This window comes from Manis javanica, chromosome 1 (genome assembly GCF_040802235.1).
Source record: "Manis javanica isolate MJ-LG chromosome 1, MJ_LKY, whole genome shotgun sequence".
Classification (NCBI taxonomy): Eukaryota; Metazoa; Chordata; class Mammalia; order Pholidota; family Manidae; genus Manis; species Manis javanica.
The window spans coordinates 234,899,661-234,915,989 of NC_133156.1; the positions used below are offsets into that span (position 1 = coordinate 234,899,661).

The window sequence follows — 16,329 nt, forward strand, 5'->3', positions numbered from 1 at the left end:
ACACTGCGTCTGGGTCCTGTACTTACATCCAGTATACTTGCTGCTGCCACTTCATCCAGGTGTCTGAAGACAGAGTTGAGAACCTCTCTCAAACGTTTGGTGGATGACTTCTTATGAGGCTGGAGAAGCACTGCCTGGAAATTCACTGGAAGTCCATACCTTCAAAGACAATGTGTAGATAAGTTGCTACAAATGAAAACGGGTAAAAACCTGATGAGAAAGAGTAAGGTCTAGTAAGAATGGGAAGCTTCGACCAACATAGCTCAAGAAAATACAACGAGTGAAGTGTCTAGGGTTGTAACAGTTCTTTCTGGATAGAAAAATCTCTAGAACATGCTAACCCACTCTGACAGTGATAGTTTTTGACAAGAGTTTAAGAGGTCATCCCCCAGGCATGCGTGATCAGAATGCTCAGACTGAATGCAGATCACTGGACTGAAGTTCGAGCTGCACAGCATTTGTTGAAAACCTGGCTTAGCTGATTTATTCTCTGTAAAGAGCAGCCCAAAAGTTGCTTCAAGATCATTGAATCCTCTTGCTGAGTTCTTGGATAGAAAAATCTTAAATGGCCTTTGTATGCCTGAGTACATTTAAAACTGCTAGCTGGGATATTCCTGTGGTGGTATCGCAGAATAATTAAGGTATGTACTAATTACTATACAAATAGTAAACATGCATTTTCTATTGTCAGGTTTTTAAAATAGACTGTCAGTGAGCAAATGCTCAGATGTTCAGTACATATTGCCTGTTCTTCATGCTCCCCAATTCAGGTATGTGAGAGCAGCCCCAGGCCTGACGAGGGTCCTTAAAAGTCCTTTTACTTTGACAAATAATTGCTAGTGGCAAAATACCAGTATTATTTAGCTCTTACTTCCCAACCAATACCCATAAATGATTCCCTGGTCCCCACTTCTGGTGGCTAACAGTGAAAAGTGCTCACTGTGCTGTGTTCTGTTGGGTCTGCAGAAAGGGGAAGTCGGTCCATGCAGAGCTGCTTGCCAGCGCGCTACCACTACCGCTGAGCGGGGCGCCTGCCTGCTCTGTCTTCAAGGACACTGGGCAGCCGGGTCAGGAATGCGACCTGCCTGCAGGCACCGGATTTGGGACCGCGCCTACATCTTTTCTTTTTAAGAGCTTAAGTGCCACAGAAGCCTGCAGATGCTGACAGGGATGGCAGTGCACGTAGGCTAGGCCAGTTTGAAGGACAGCCCTCTTTGTCCTCCCTCCCCTTTTGTCATCCAACCTCTCGTCCCCCAAGGGAGGTGATCAGAGGGATTGCAGCGCATCTCACCTCAATGAGCAGTTCCGTGTCTGCTCTCCTGCCTCCTTCCTAGCCCAGCTGCCAGGGCTCTCCAGAAACCTGCAGCCCACACCCCCAGCTCATGTGGGAGTGCCAGCGCGGCTCTGCCCCTGCTCACCACTGAGGTGCTGAGGAGTGTCCTGCAGCCTTCTCAAGTGGAGGGGGTCACCGATCCTGTGCCCCGACAGGCATTCCAGCTCCCAGACTGAACTGCTGGACCATCACTGCCACTTGCACACAAACCCACTGCCACCCTGCAAACCTGGGCTCCACCACAGTTACCGCCATGCTGCTGGGAGGCTGTCAGTCCTGGACAAGTACTCCTGTCTTTAAGGCCTCTTCCCTTTTCCAACCTGTGAGCCCCTCGAGGGCAGAGGCGTGCATATATCCCGTTCACTGATTTATCCCCATGGCTGGTGAACGATAGGCACTCCATCAACACTTACTAAACGTTAACTGAGTGAGTGCTCTTCCGAATCAAGCCTCCAAGCCCTTGACCACTTTCTCAGCCCATCCGCCTCCGTGTCCGGGCCCCCGCCCTCCTCCCAGCATCTCTGTAGGAGGTAGGTGGAGGAGCGCTCGGCACAGTCGAGGATGTGGGTGGGTTTCTGGACAGCCCTGGGAGCTGGGTAGAGGAGCCGTGGAGGCTGCCTCACCTTGAGCCAGCACAGCCTGAGGCCCTTTGGAGACAAAAGGCAGCCCAGGCCCTGCCCTCCAGCTCCCAGGGTAGGAGAAGGACAAGATCGGCTTTGAGAGGAGGGACACAGCCGTCTGCTGTAATGAGCTTGGTAGTTCAACATCTATTTTCTTAGATTACAATCTCTTCATAGGATAGAATATGAAAAAGCCATTAAGAAGGATCAAGTGGCTCTATACATACCGACAAGACCACAATGCAGAGCAGATGAAAAAGACAAGTTGCTGGACATTAAGTATAAATTATCCCATTTGGGTGACAGGAAGGGCCTTGAAACCATTAACCGTGATTGTGGACAGTAGGCCCGTGAGGAACTCTTCCCAGAGTATATATTTCTAAACTTGTAATTTTTTTCAGTGCTCATATGTTACAACTCTATTCAGGAAAAAAAAAGTCATGCCATGATCACTTTGAGAAGAATAATGTCTGCACACACTTTTAGGGGTAATACTTGTTTTTACTGGGTTTGAGCAAGATATTAAAGACCCTTGTCTCTACCTCTTTCTTGAACAAATAGGCATCGTGTTAGGCATGGACAGGCTACGCTGATTTTTGAGGCAACCAGGGTCAGTCTGGGCCCATCTACACTATAGCTGGCTAAACACTCCAGGCTAACTTGAGCACAGCCACCGCCCCCCGACGCCACCATTCCTGCCATCACAGGCCTCTGAGATGGACGGACAGGATGCAGAGCTGCACTCAGATCTGATCTGTGTTGGGACCAAACCACGGCAGCCACATGGAGGAGGAACAGGAGCAGAGAACCAAGTAAGAGCCTTATGACAGGAGCCGGGAGAGCTGCAGTAGGAGATGGAGGGAAAAGAGAAAGTAAAGGGAGGGTGGGCAGGCCAGCCAGGGGCGCGGTGGGGGCGCAGGGGAGCACAGGGGTAGGATATGAGGATGGGGGAGCTGAGGTGTCCCAGCTGTCCTGAGGTGTGGGGCCTGGTCACAGGAAGGACATGCAGTCACTGGCATTAACAGAGAAGCCACTAGAAGGGGAGGTAAGACAAGCCAGATATCCAGAAGCCTGCAAATGAAGTTGGGTGGGCAAATGGCAGGACCAGGAACCAGAGGAAGCATGGTGGGGAGGGAAAGTAGGGAATAGTTGGCCAGGTGACAGCTGGGAAGCTCCTGGGGCAGCCTGCCGGGAGGACCGGGGAAGGGCCGGGGAGACCACCCCGAGGGCCACTGGCACACCAGAGCCTGCAGGCCACAGCAGGCCGAGAGTGGTGGTGGGGTATCTGGAAGACGGGTACAGCCAGCCGGGTGTGGTGTAGCCAAGATCCCCAATACTTTCCAACATAGGACATGGTTAAAGCACAGTAGAAAAGCAGGCTTCAAAAAATACTTACTGCTTGATTCCATTTTTGTAAAAGTTTAGTAAAAATTATGCATATCTGTAAACTAAAAGAAAACAAAAACAAAAAAACCTGAAGTTGCTTACGCCAGCACATTAAAAATTATAGGTGTTAAAATTATAGGTGATTTTTATTCATTCTCTTTGCTTATCTATGATTTCCAAGTTTTCCACAGGAAAACATTGTGCTTTTGTGAAAAAAATAACAAGGCAAAGTAAGTTTTGTTGGTTTTGGTTCAGTTAGGGTTGGGCTTTATTTTTGTGCAGCCTTGGGCCTCAGTCGTGCAGGACTGAGACAGGGCTGGTATTTCTGCCCAGAGTCGCTGTGCCCCAGAAGGCTGCATGGAGGGGTGTGCAGCTCCTGCTGGAGATACAGGGACACTTGCCCCAAGTCTGGCAGGAAAGGGACGCAGTGCTCAGGACAGCAGGGTACCACAGGGCTGAGAGGAACTTGATTCAGCTTGGGGAATCCTAAGCAGGTCGCCGAGAGCCACGGGGGGCAGAGGGAGGGGCGGGAGGGCCAGGGCATGTCCCAGAGGAGGCTGCAGGTGCTGGTGGGGGGCTGTGGCCCGCAAGCTGGCTCCTCCTGGCCTCCCACAGCAGGACAGCCCAAGGTGGGCATCCCTGCACACACCTGAGCACGGACTCCACAAACACCCTCAGCGCCTTGATGTGGATCCAGGCAATAAAGGCTTCGCTGAAGTTCACCTTGAGCCAGCGCAACAGTGGGCCCTGCGGAGACGAGAGTGGGTGATCCCTCCTGGTCACTCGGCCCAGCGCCAAGCCAAGAAAGGACATGGGTTTTGCAGTGAGCCCTGTGCTGAGAAGAAATGCCCAAGGCCAGCAGAAGCAGAGAGTCGGTCGGACAAGGTCATGGAAAGGCCCAGGCCCCTGTTCTCCAGGACACCTGGTGCCCGGGAAGCGCAGAGGGCCAGCCAACGGCACATGCGCCAGGCCACCACAGACCAGGCCTCAGGCGCTGGGCAGCCCCTGACCTCAGGGCTTTCAGCAGGCAGCTGACAGGCTTCCATGTGACCCTGTGCTGCCAAGGGGCCCACCTCCGAGGAAGGCTCACCCTCTCTCCTGACATCATCCACCAGCTGCTCGCAGGATGTTCCTTGCAGCCCTGCCTGCCATGGCCACAACCCATGGGGGCCACAACAGCTGTCACTAATGCTGGGGTGGCCAGTCCCTGGCGGGAGCTCAGAGTCTTAAAGTGAAGGCTTCAAGCTCCCACCCGGGACCTCCACTTGCCCACTAAGGTCAGGGGTGAGTCCAGCCAGGGCAGCCCGGGGAAGGGAGCCGAGCTGCCCCATCACCACCCCCCATCACCACCGCCTGCCCCGTCACCAGGTTCAGCCACCTCCAGGCAGGGCAGAGGCACCCTGGCCAACAAGCACCATTCATTGCTGGGGGTGGGGGCAGCTCCGAAGAGGCCCTGAAGATTAGGAGGAAGGCATGATTCTGGGCTCCTTGAATTAAGACCTCCAAAGCCATTTTAGGTAACAGGAAAGGCAAGGATTGGTTTCCTCAGAGATGCCTGCGCTGGCGAGGACATGCGAGCCAGGGAACCCCAGGGCTCCTGGGGGTGCTGCTTACCTCTCCCTCGCCCTCACTCTCTCTCTCTCTGTCCGGCTGCCCCGCAGCGGGCCTATCAGGGTTACCTAGCGGGGTTACCTTAACCTTGTGGTCCGGGAAGGTGGATGATCCCTTTTTAAGAGCAACACAGGAAGTTTGCTAAAGGCACAGAAATGATTTATTAATCTTTGAGCAAACATGCATCACAAACAAACAAATGATTCTCCTCGCCTGAGCAGCACATGAGGGCAAGCTCAGGAACGCTGGCCCGCCCTCAAGACTCGTGTGCTGGTTGGACTGGACATGTGACCAGCACACGTCAGCCCCCAGGGATGTTGAAGCCTTCGGTCCCATATTCCAGGGACAGAGCCAGTTGCTGGCACAGGCGTCAGTTCCCATAGCTCCTCCCTTAGCCCGGCCTCGGTCAGGACATCCCCCCCACCGGCAAACAAGGACGGGGCAGCTCTGGGAGTGGAAACCGCTCTGCCTGCAGAACCATCTGTCTGATGAGGCCGAGGTGTCTCCACCAAGTCCAGCCCAGGCAGCCTCCGCGGCACCCAGAGTGCCCTTCAGGAGGCGCCCCGCACAAGTCAGTGAGGCGGGCTGTTAGGACATTTCCACTCGTACCATCTTTCTCTACGAACAGCTGGAAAGCACAGGGAAACCCCACTCTACTCTCAAAGGGAACTGGAGCCCCAGAACCTCACCTCTGCACCCCTTGCTGACAAGTAACAAAAAGGGTGTGGGGTGCTGGTCACACCCACCTCCTAAGAGGCTGAGGGGCAAAACGGTTCTCAGGCAGCCGGGGTAGGGCTGACCCCAGCTGCCCGCAGCTCACTGGCACACAGCAAGTCTTTTAAGAGTTAAAAGTTTCCGAGTTAGTGTATCTCCTTCAGAGCTCCATTTCCCCTCCATGGAGAGACCTGGCAGGCCTCCCCGGTGCAGACTGGGGGTGAGAAGTCTACACTGCATAAGAAAGCTCCAACAGGCAACCTGAGCCCCAGGTGGCAGGTGTCGGGCTGCGGATCACCTTGGTCCTCAGGGGTCTGAGCCAGCACGGGGAGCACCTGTGCTACAGGCGGAGCCTCCCGCCTGGACACTCATGGAAGCTGCCACTGCCCAGCTCCTGTCCAAAACCACGGTGCAGGGGCTGGTGGCCAGGACAGAAGCACGCGGGGAAGAGGCTCCGCTGAAGAGAATGCTGGGGCGCTCCTGCGGGAGGGGTTTCTGCGCAGCCGCGGTTACAGGAAGCGCTTTGGATCTTGGCTCTTGCCGAACACCTGTCCTGCCCAGTGTGGGGGTCTGAGGCCTCTCTGCCCAGGGCCAGCTCAGTCTCAGCCTGAGCCCCACAGACTGGGATCTGTGAAGTGTGTGCTCACCTAGTGTGCACACACATCTACACACACGTGTGTGCACGCTTGTTTATGCTTGGGAGGTAGGTTACAATTCCCATGCACATTTTCAAATGGCCAGTTCCTAAGTCCCCAAAGTGGGATGGGTCAGTCCTGGGGGCTCGGAGAACTCCATTTTGGGGGCTCATTCCAGAGGGGATGGCTTGTCTGGAGTCCTTATGAAAAGGCCTGTGACCCAGAAAGGTCAGGCTGGATGTGCATGATTCCCCAGCCTGATGCCGGAGAAGGCCCGGGGCAAACACTCGGCCACACAGAAAGCACTTTCTGCTCTTCAGCCAAGCGCATACTTCCAGCTTTATGTTTACACACTGACTATTCTCCAAGAGACCTTAAGTACATTCTATTCATTCTTCCCTTCCTTTCTACACCAGAGGCTGAATCGGAAGTCTCTCCAGGAACCCTCCCTGGTAGGGATGGGCATGAGGGGGCCCCCCCCACAGGGCCCTGGAGCCACCTGGCTTGGCCCTGCTCTGTGGCTGAGGTGCCACACATCTGGAGCGCACCCATTTTACAGAATGGTGGAGTGACTCTTCCATGGCTATACTGTTCATGTTTCAAAAATGAAAATCTGGTTTTCTCCCTCTTGAGCTCAGCTGTCCTCACACACAAGATGTTCCTAAGTGATGGTGTCAGAAGTCTCAAGGATAAGCACCCACTCTTTGCTAAACGCAGGGGAGGTAACTACAGGTGCTGGCGACAGGACGTCACGCCACGCCTGGAAACCACCCCGTGGGCAGCAGGGTGGCCACTGGCTGCACCCTCCGAGCAGGTGCTGTGGCCTGCCCTGCCGGACCTCAGCAGGGAGAACCTAGGCAGGGTCCTCTTCCCAGGCAAGTGCTCTCTAACCCCTGAGAGCCTTGATTCCTCACCTGCAAAGTGGAGCTAAGAGTCCTTGCCGGGAAGGTGCCAGGCCTCAGAGAGGTCACATCAGGAAGGCGTGCGCTCACAGCTCCCGCGCCACCTCCATGTCACCTGTGCCTGTCGCCTTCCCTAGACCCTGCTCTGGCAGCCCCAGGAGAGCACACGTCCCTGGGCAGCGTGCCCACGGGAATGGGGACAACAGGAATTGAGGGGGACTTGGCAGGACCCTGCTGCCCCTGGGCCTTTGGCATGGGGAGGGAGCCACTCAACACCTCCATGAAAATCCCCGGCCTGTGTCGCTCACTCACATACTGTTGCTTCTTATCAGACAGCAACCTGGTCATCTCTTCCCTTTCCCTTTTAATTTCCTTTTCATCATAGTAAAATTCACGGACAGTGAACCTGAAAATAAACACAAAAGTCTTTCACTAAGAAGCTTCCAGTTGGAGCAGAGACCCTCCAGTGGGGAAAGACCAAACCCGGAGAGACCCTTACTTGTTTTCTTTGGCTTTGGTTTTGAAATCATCCATCACTTTGCGAAACAGGGTCACTGTGAAAAGGCCACCCTCACTGTCCTCAGCAATCAGTCTGTTGGAGAGAAGCATTTGTTTGCTGGGCTCGTCACTAGTCCCCTGCCAGAAGGGACCTGTTCTTTCTTCCTCTGGAGGTGGGTCACAGCAGAGGCAGCCTCAGTCCCTGGCAGCCCCGGGGCCTATGCGTAGGGGCCTCGGTAGGAGCAGGGGTGGGGAGCCCGGCTCTCTGGCTGTGTGGTCTCAGCTGCCTCTCTGGTCCCTTCCCCTCACCCTCCAGGCTGAGGCCTCAGGGGCTCCCAGGTGATCTGACTGCAGGCCCTGGAAAGGAAGACAAGCCTGGAGGCCAGCTGAGCAGAGATCTGGGGTGGCTCTTGTTCATGAAATTCCTGAGAGTGAGCTACTCCTGGGCCTTAGTCTGGGGTGGCCAGGCTCTGACGTGCTGTGGTCATAATGAAGCAGGGAGACTTCCAGTTGGTGGAAACCATCCCACAATGTCCTTTTCATGTCCAATGTCACAAGGTTCTAACTACACATAGCCTCCAAGGCACAGGCCCACTGTGGTCACTGTCCCCAGGGTAGGGGTTGTTGGGGCCAGTAGTCTAAGCATCTTGGAGTCCTGCTGGCCAGGAGCCCTAATGGGAGCCCTCAGGCCCAGGCAGGCTCTCAGGGATATGCTGGCCAGGTCACTTCCCTGGCTCTCTGAGCCCACACCCATGAGGGTCCAGGGTCCAGAGCCTTTTAGAGTTATCTCACAGACTCTCAGGTGCCTTGTGACAGTGAAAGGCTGGGGCTTCTTGTCTGAGAAGATAAGCCATCTACAGAGGCAGCCTCTCCCAGGGGTCCCCAGGCACGTGGCCTCAGGAAGCCAGAGCTGGAGAGCAGGGAACACGCATACCAGGCAGGCCAGCATCAAGGGCCAGCTCCTCCTCCTCCCCCTGTCCCTGGCTTATTCCTCTGACCTCCCCTAGGGACCTCAGGCTGAGACTGTCCTGTTCTCTGCACCCCTTGATTTAGCTCCTGATCGCTATCTCCTGTGCATTAGTGACCCTGGGAGAGCCAGCCTTGCAGCAGGCGCCCCAGGCGGAGGCCTGCAGGCTGGGATGGCAGTGGACAGGGCTGCTCAAGACTTGCTGTCAAATCTTTTAAACTTACAAACTATTTCAGATATATGAACAGGTATAGAGAAAACCAAATACCCATGTATCACCCACCCAGCTGAAGACAAACAATTTCCATACAGTAGAAGCCCCAGGTGCCCTCCCCGTTGCTTTCCACTCGCTGCCAAGGTCACCACTCTGCTGGTTTGATATTTCTCACCCTTAAGAGCCCCCATAGTTCCACTGGGCACCTGCATTTGCCCAGTCCCGCATGGTTCAGTTTCACTAGCTTCTGGACCTTAAGGAAGCGGCTTGGTGCTGCAAGCACCTTGAGCAGCTCGCTTCTCCTGCCCAGTGTCATGGTGAGATCTAGCCTTCCTGCTGAGCGCGACTCTGAGATGCCGGCTTTCCCGGCCGGTGGTATTCACAGTCTGGATATAATCCTCTCTCCCTCTCCTGTCCCCTCTGCAGCCCTCGCTGGCCACTCCTGCTCTGACGCTAGCAGGCCACACAGAGACTATTTTCCTCCCTGTGCGCACTGTGGCCATCATGGCCAGGCCACTCTTTGACCCTCAGATGGGGAAGAATTGATGCTGAGCTGAGAGTGTAGCAAAGGCCCTGTGAGCAGCAAGGGTGACCTCTGCTGGGAGGTACCCAGAGAGGGCTTCCTAGAGGAGAGGGCAGGGAAGCAGAGTTTTGAAAGTTGGAAGGAGTCTGGCCTGTGGCTGGATGTGTGGCTGCAAAGGAACTCAGGGCCAAGGGACTCCTGCAGGCACAAGTGTGGAGTGCTGAGGGTCCTTGCATCTTGAGGCATGTTTGGTGGCTGGGCACCCCAGAGTGCCCACATGTCTTCCAGGGGCCCTGGAGCCAAGGTGGAGTCTCACTTACTTGGTCGACCGAGGGACCACCATGTCCGAGAGGGATTCATAGGTTTTTTGCCATTGTGTGTAGCTTTGTCTGTGAGGAGACAGAGTTGTTCGGTGACTTTTGCAGAAAAGTTCATGGGGTATTCTCAGTGTTCAGGAAGCTGTACACCCATTTTCCAAAGGACTGAGGTGAGCAGGGCTGGGGCCAGAGAGCCCCAAATATACCCCAAGGCCCTGCCTTGGACATCGGGAACCCCCCTTGCCCAGCCCTATCCTGGCCCAGCCTCCCTGAGGGCCCCAGGCACCATGGGGGCCATGTGAAGGGATCAGCCAGAGACCTGTTGAGAGTTTTCTAGTCCTGGCCTGGGGTGGCCTTGGGCCCCAGCTCACTGTCCTCCCTGGCCTCAGGACCAGGGAACAACAGCCCCACGGGCTCCTGTCTGTGCAGCCTGACACACAGCAGGTGCTCAAAAATGGTTGCCTCTGTCACTGCCATCACACCCAAGCCCCCCACCTGCTCCAGTTACTGCCCGCACCGCTGCGTGTGGGCCCCCGAGGTCCCAGCCACAGGGACTCCTCCTTCCTCTCCATTGAGCTGGGCCAGTTTCCTGCCATGATCACCAACATAGGCCTAGAGCCCAAACTGCCCACCTCCCTGGCGCACTTACTTAGGGACAATGACCAGAAGTGTGATGAGATACTCAGAGTCCAGCACGAAGTCTTCTTTGTTCACAATGTCACTCAGCGTCCGGGTGAAGAGATTTCCCCTGAATCCGCGTGGGACAAAGCAGATGCGATCAGCAGAAAGACAAATGGAGGCAAGTCCAGGCCTGGGCTTGTGGGACACACAGACCTCTGGCACACCCACGACACACAGGCCCTGGGAGGGGGGCAAGCAGGCTCGGGATGTTCCCTGGGGAGGGCGCGGGCCTGAGTGTGCCCCCTGGGTGGCCAGAACTGCTGAGCTGGCAGGGCCTCAAGTGCTTTCACCAGGCACCCGAGGGGTGGCTGAACCCAACACTTCAGTCACTTGTGCTGCCCTGGCACAAGCCACCAGCTGTTGGGAGGGGACTTCAGGTGGCAGGCAGCTTAAGTTACTCAAGTGTCAACACAGCAGCCAGTTCTCAAAGCCACCTGGGTCATCCTGAGCAGAGACAGGCCCAGATAAGCCCTGTTTCACTTTACCCACCTTACAGGTCCAGCAGCCAGGGGACATTCATCTGAAATAGCTTTCTATGAACCCAGTGGAACCTGTCTGCATCGAGGTCATGGTATTTTTAGCACATAGTTCAAGGTTTTGAGATACCAGCAAAAGGGCCAACCTGCATCTCTACCAAGACTCCTGCAGCATTAGGATATGATACTAGGTGTGATACTAGCTGAGAGATTATTAGCACACGGTGCTTCCCTGGTAAATGGTTCTCCAGCACTCAGCCAAAGCCAGAGCTTTAGGCCAGAGGCTGTCCTGCACAGACCCTGCAGCCCACCCAGGGAGCCTGCCCCTCTCTCCTCCCCGAGCCCACGCCATCCCTGGCAAGTCCCCGAGGATCCCGTGCCGAAGGCCCTATGCACATGCTTTCCTGTCATGGCGTGTCCACGTTGCCCTTATGCTATCAGACCTTGTCTGACTGGTTTACACCTGTACCCCCAGCACAGAGCTGACTCTCCATAAATATTTACTGAATTTATAATTGTGAGCTAAGTACAGAAATTCTATTTTATTCTGCTTTGTATCTTTAGGACCTAGCATAAGACCGGAAAGTAAAGCAGGTGCTTATAAATGCTTATCAAAAGGAAAGACCTCAGGTTGTGGAGAAAGGGGAACCCTCCTACATTGCTGGTGGGAATGTAAACTAGTTCAACCATTGTGGAAAGCAGTATGGAGGTTCCTCAAAAAGCTCAAAATAGAAATACCATTTGACCCAGGAATTCCACTTCAAGGAATTTACCCTAAGAATGCAGCAGCCCAGTTTGAAAAAGACATGCACCCCTATGTTTATCGCAGCACTATTTACAATAGCCAAGAAATGGAAGCAACCTAAGTGTCCATCAGTAGATGAACAGATAACGAAGAGTTGCTACATATACACAATGGAATATTATTCAGCCATAAGAAGACAACAAATCCTACCATTTGCAACAACATGGATGGAGCTAGAGGGTATTATGCTCAGTGAAATAAGCCAGGCGGAGAAAGACAAGTACCAAATGATTTCACTCATATGTGGAGTATAAGAACAAAGAAAAAACTGAAGGAAAAAAACAGCAGCAGACTCACAGAACCCAAGAATGGACTAACAGTTACCAAAGGGAAAGGGACCGGGGAGGATGGGTGGGAAGTGGGGGGAGAAAGGGGGCATTACGATTAGCATGTATAATGTGGGGAGGGCTGTGCAACACAGAGAAGACAAGTAGTGACTCTACAGCATCTTACTACGCAGATGGACAGTGACTGTAATGGGGTTTGTGGGGGGGGTCTTGGTGATGGGGGGAGCCTAGTAAACATAATGTTCCTCATGTAATTGTAGATTAATGATACCAAAAAAAGAGAAAGACCTCGGAAGAGAGTGGAAGAGCCTTTCGCCTGCCCCCCACCCCACTCCTTCCCTCGCACACTCAGCTGGTCAGTGTTGCTATGAATCAGGGAAGGAATTCTTCACCCGCTGACTGAAGAGGGGGGACCAGATGTTTGCTCCGGTCCCAGATGATTCTTAGGAAGCCTGCCGTTTGGTGTGCAGCAAGTGGGCAGCCCAGCAGGCGAGTGGCCCCATGGCTACTGGGCAGTGCTGTGACTCATCTATGCTGAGCTCACCGCTCAGGGCTCCTGCCCTTGGCGCCCTGACCTTCTCCCATCCTCAGTCCTCCATCATAAGGCCAAGGGGCAGGGGAAACTCAGCTGATGCCCATTTAGTTCTGATACAAAGTCAGGCAACCAACAACCACGGTTTCCTTCTTTGGTTTTAAAGTGTTCCCTAATGTACTAATTGCTTTTCTCACAGGAAGACAGCTGGCTTGGTGGCCATCCAGAAAGAAGATGGGAGCATGGCCCACAGTGGTGAGCCATTCAGAGGGATGGCCATCCAGGGAACAGCGGGTTCCAAGCTCTGCCCTTCTCTGCAGTATCATCAGAGAACTGCCAACACATAAGATCCAGAATCTGGGAGGCAAGGAAGATCCCCCATGTCAGTAGAACCTTCCAGACTCCCTGCAGGAGCTCCTCTGGCTTCTTCTTACATATCTTCAACAACAGGGCACTCACCACCTCTTAGGACATCACTGCCCTCATGACACTGGGCTTATGCTCCCTCAGCTGCCTCCCACCATCCGGGTGACTAGTGGTGCCTGCTGGGCCAGGCAGCCTGCTCCCTCTCCCCCATGGTGGTCCCTAGATTGGGTGGAGAAGTCACCTGAGTTCCTGAGGTTGCCCTGCCCTGGGCTGCAGAGCCCACTACCCTACATGGGTCCTCACAAGGCCCAGGCCTAGCAGTCTAGCCTCCTGTTGTGCGGGGGGGGAGGGGGTGTCTCTGTAACTCCCCCAGCAGAAGGATCCTGGGACACAGCCCAGGAGTTCTCAGTAACCTGGGAGAGGTGGGAGAGGAAGGCAGGCGGTGAGGGGCAGCATCCTATTCCCCTCTAGGGACAGGCAGGCACCTGCCATCAACCCCTGCCAGGGCCTTGCCTCTCCACCATTGCTCCACCTCTGCCCCACCTCTGCCCCAGCATGCAGCTCTGTCTGTCTGTCTGTCCTTCTGTCTCAGACGCAGCACGTGGCTCACTCAGCGATCTGAGAGGCATGCGTGTAAGCCCAGCCGGGCTTGGAGGCGTAAGCAGTGTGGGACTGGCAGCACTCACGTGGATTTCTTCTCCAGATTCTCCAGGCTCAACCTCAGAGTGTCGTATGCGGCTGTCCGGGACTTCAGGTCCATCTCAATCTGTGACAGCTGCTAAATGGAAAAGCATAAGGATTCAAAGAGTTGGTCGAACCTTTTAAAATGGCCACACATTGCCCATGGTGCACTGAGGAATGAACAGCAAGGCCTGCCCAGCTGCCAGAGATGGCTTATATTGTCCTCCCTCTGCTCTCCCAAGAGTTCCAGAGGCGGGTCCGACAGTGAACTCTTGGAGGCAAGGAAGGGGTTACTCTCCCCGCTCTGCAGATACAGCGGAGGCCTGAGACGTGAGGCTCTTCTAGGATTACCTAACAAGGTGCACAGTGCCCTCCTGCAAGCCACACACGCACAAGTGCTCTGGGCAGCCCCTCCTCAAAGGGCCTTCTAGAATCACTGCCCAATTGTCCCTGTGATGTAAGAGGTGGTCGAGGAGCCGCACCCAGGTTCCCCAAGGCTTCCAGCCCCCACTGAGTTCCCAACACACAGGCCAGGACCAGCCTGCTGGAGACCGTGAGATCAGCAGGGCTGGGTGGGGACGGGTCCCAGGACCCATCTCCTCCACTGCACCTGCCCAGCCACACCTGAGTGGCTCGGCTGCTCCAAGCAGACAACAGGAAGGCTTTGTTCCTGGCCGGCTGAGATTCTCACAGTCCCCTGAGCTAGAAGGGGACATGGCATCTAGGGACTCGGTGTCTGGGGGGAGGGAGGAGCAGACAGGCGGTCCCAAACCATAAGTGTTCATCCTCAGTGAGTCACAAGAGTCAGCAGGGCTGCAAGACAGCCCCGGTGTCCCCAGAGCCTGGGGCCATGGTGCTGTCGCTCATGAATAAACACCGGAGGCCCCTGCACACTGAGAGGGTGGCTTTGGGTGCAGTGCTGCTGGGCTCACTGTTGTCAAAGGCACCTCAAAGCAGGGGCGGGCCCCCCAGGCGATGCCTCCCTGGAGGTAGGGCTCCTAAGTCAGGCTCTGCCCTGAAGCAGATCGATTTTGTCAAGTAAACAGTCACTCTGTGGTCTTGGGGAGTTTGCTCAGGCTCTTGAGGGTAGGTCTGGGCAGGGCTGAGCTGCTCTATCAGAACCTTTTAAAAGGAAAGGCCTAGAGGGCCGTGCAGTGAACGGGCAGTGATCTGGGGTCAGAACACCGGCGGTTCACATCAATTGTTCTGTAAGGCACAGCCACCCTGCCAAGTAACAGGGCTATGGGAGATTTAAGGAGGGCATGTGCTCACCCTGAAACCCAAAGGCCTCTGACCTTGCCAGGGCACTAGAGGCCACACTTCAGAAAGCCACCAGGGCCCAGTCAGGGTGGCAGGGACCCCACCCAGGGTCACTCAGCAGGGCTAGAACCCCACCCTGCCACTGACCTCCCCGAAAGTCCCCCTCTGCTTTGCCAAGGTCCCAGCGCCATGGAGGGCCACATCAGTCGGCCAGAAGGTTAACTGTCCCCCGGGAGAGGCTGTCCTCTTACCTTTGTTAGAGTGTCCGCCACACCCACCAGCGGCTGCTTCACAGGGTATTTGGCCATGTCCCATTCAAAGTGGGTCACAAAGGATGTTAAGTCAACTGGAGAAAATAAACACATTTCAACAGATGAGCAGGACTCTGCAGGCCGTGTGAGACCAAGGCTGCCTCACTCAGAGCCAAGCATCACCATGCAAACCAGGGAAGCCATTAGAGCAACCAGAGGACAGACTCAGGGCTCCAGAGGAGTAAACAGTCTCCATGGAAGCAGAGGGCCAGTGGCCAGGACCATTGGCAGCACCTGAAAACCCGCCGAAAACCACACCACCTGCCACAGGGACATTGCGCCAGGTGTGCCCTTGCGCCCTGAACTCTGACGGCTGCCCTGAGATCTGCATCGGGAGATTCTGCTTTCCCAGGAGGTGGAAGCAAAGTCGAGATATTCGGAGGCCAGACTGATTACTTCGTACCATCACACTCCCCTGCTGGGTTGTCGTTCTGTCTCAAGGGATAAGGAGGCACCCAGAGAGCTGCAAGCCGACCCCCAAGACCACCCAGCCAGTCATGGGTGCCACCTGCTCTCAGGACAGCCTCTCCCTGCCTCGCACCAGACAAAGCACTGGATGGGCGATTTCCACACACATGGTCTGTTCTAAAGAAGGCATTTTAGACATTAGCCAAATGCAGGAGCCTGTGAATGGGGTTTTTACTATCTGGTGCAGATGTGCATTTTTCAGTGTATATTCTTTACATAAGAGTTTATAGTCAGTAGAACATATCAGTGTTTTCTCAAAAAATTTCCTTTTTTCTCTTACTTTTCCCTCAGAAAAACCTAAACGGCTGTTGTCAGGGTGCCATGGTTCTCTAAGCAGCTGCGGTGGAGGAAAGGTGCTGAGATGAACTCTGACAAGCACCATCGGGTGCAGTTGGGCTGCTTCAGAGCTGCTGGGCCTGAACTAACTAAACCCTCTGCACCTGCAGCTCCTCACCTGAGCAATGCGGGGGGGGCGGGAGGGGGTCCAGTGCACCTCTGGAGTGCCCACTCTTCAGATTAGCTCCATGCACATTAAAGTGCGCCCCCGGCGCCCCCTGCTGGTTCCACCCTACAGATCACCCCTTCTACTAACTGCAGAGATGGCCACCCCAGCAGGATCTTCCTGTACTGGAGTCTCAGCCCAGGTCATGAGCACACCGGCCTGCTTTCCAGTATCTCCACCTGCAAGTGAGAGGGACTCAGAGGCAGCCGCCTTCACTGAGCACCAGCTCGCTGCCAGGGG

At 55.0% G+C, this 16,329-nt stretch overlaps 1 protein-coding gene across 20 annotated transcripts in view; it reads right to left on the minus strand.

Annotated features, from left to right (window-relative positions):
- ATP6V1C2 (ATPase H+ transporting V1 subunit C2) overlaps positions 1-16,329 on the minus strand; it is a 48,357-nt gene that overhangs the window by 476 nt on the left and 31,552 nt on the right. For 10 of the 20 annotated variants that reach the window (XM_073216598.1, XM_073216583.1, XM_073216588.1 and 7 more), the window contains 9 exons: positions 15,060-15,154; positions 13,554-13,645; positions 10,370-10,468; positions 9,724-9,792; positions 7,701-7,793; positions 7,514-7,607; positions 4,954-5,091; positions 3,989-4,086; positions 27-159 (listed from right to left, as the gene is read on the minus strand). In XM_073216598.1, coding sequence (XP_073072699.1) covers positions 27-159; positions 3,989-4,086; positions 4,954-5,091; positions 7,514-7,607; positions 7,701-7,793; positions 9,724-9,792; positions 10,370-10,468; positions 13,554-13,645; positions 15,060-15,154 — 911 coding nt within the window. The other 10 variants (XM_073216600.1, XM_073216596.1, XM_073216623.1 and 7 more) reach the window with 8 other exon arrangements.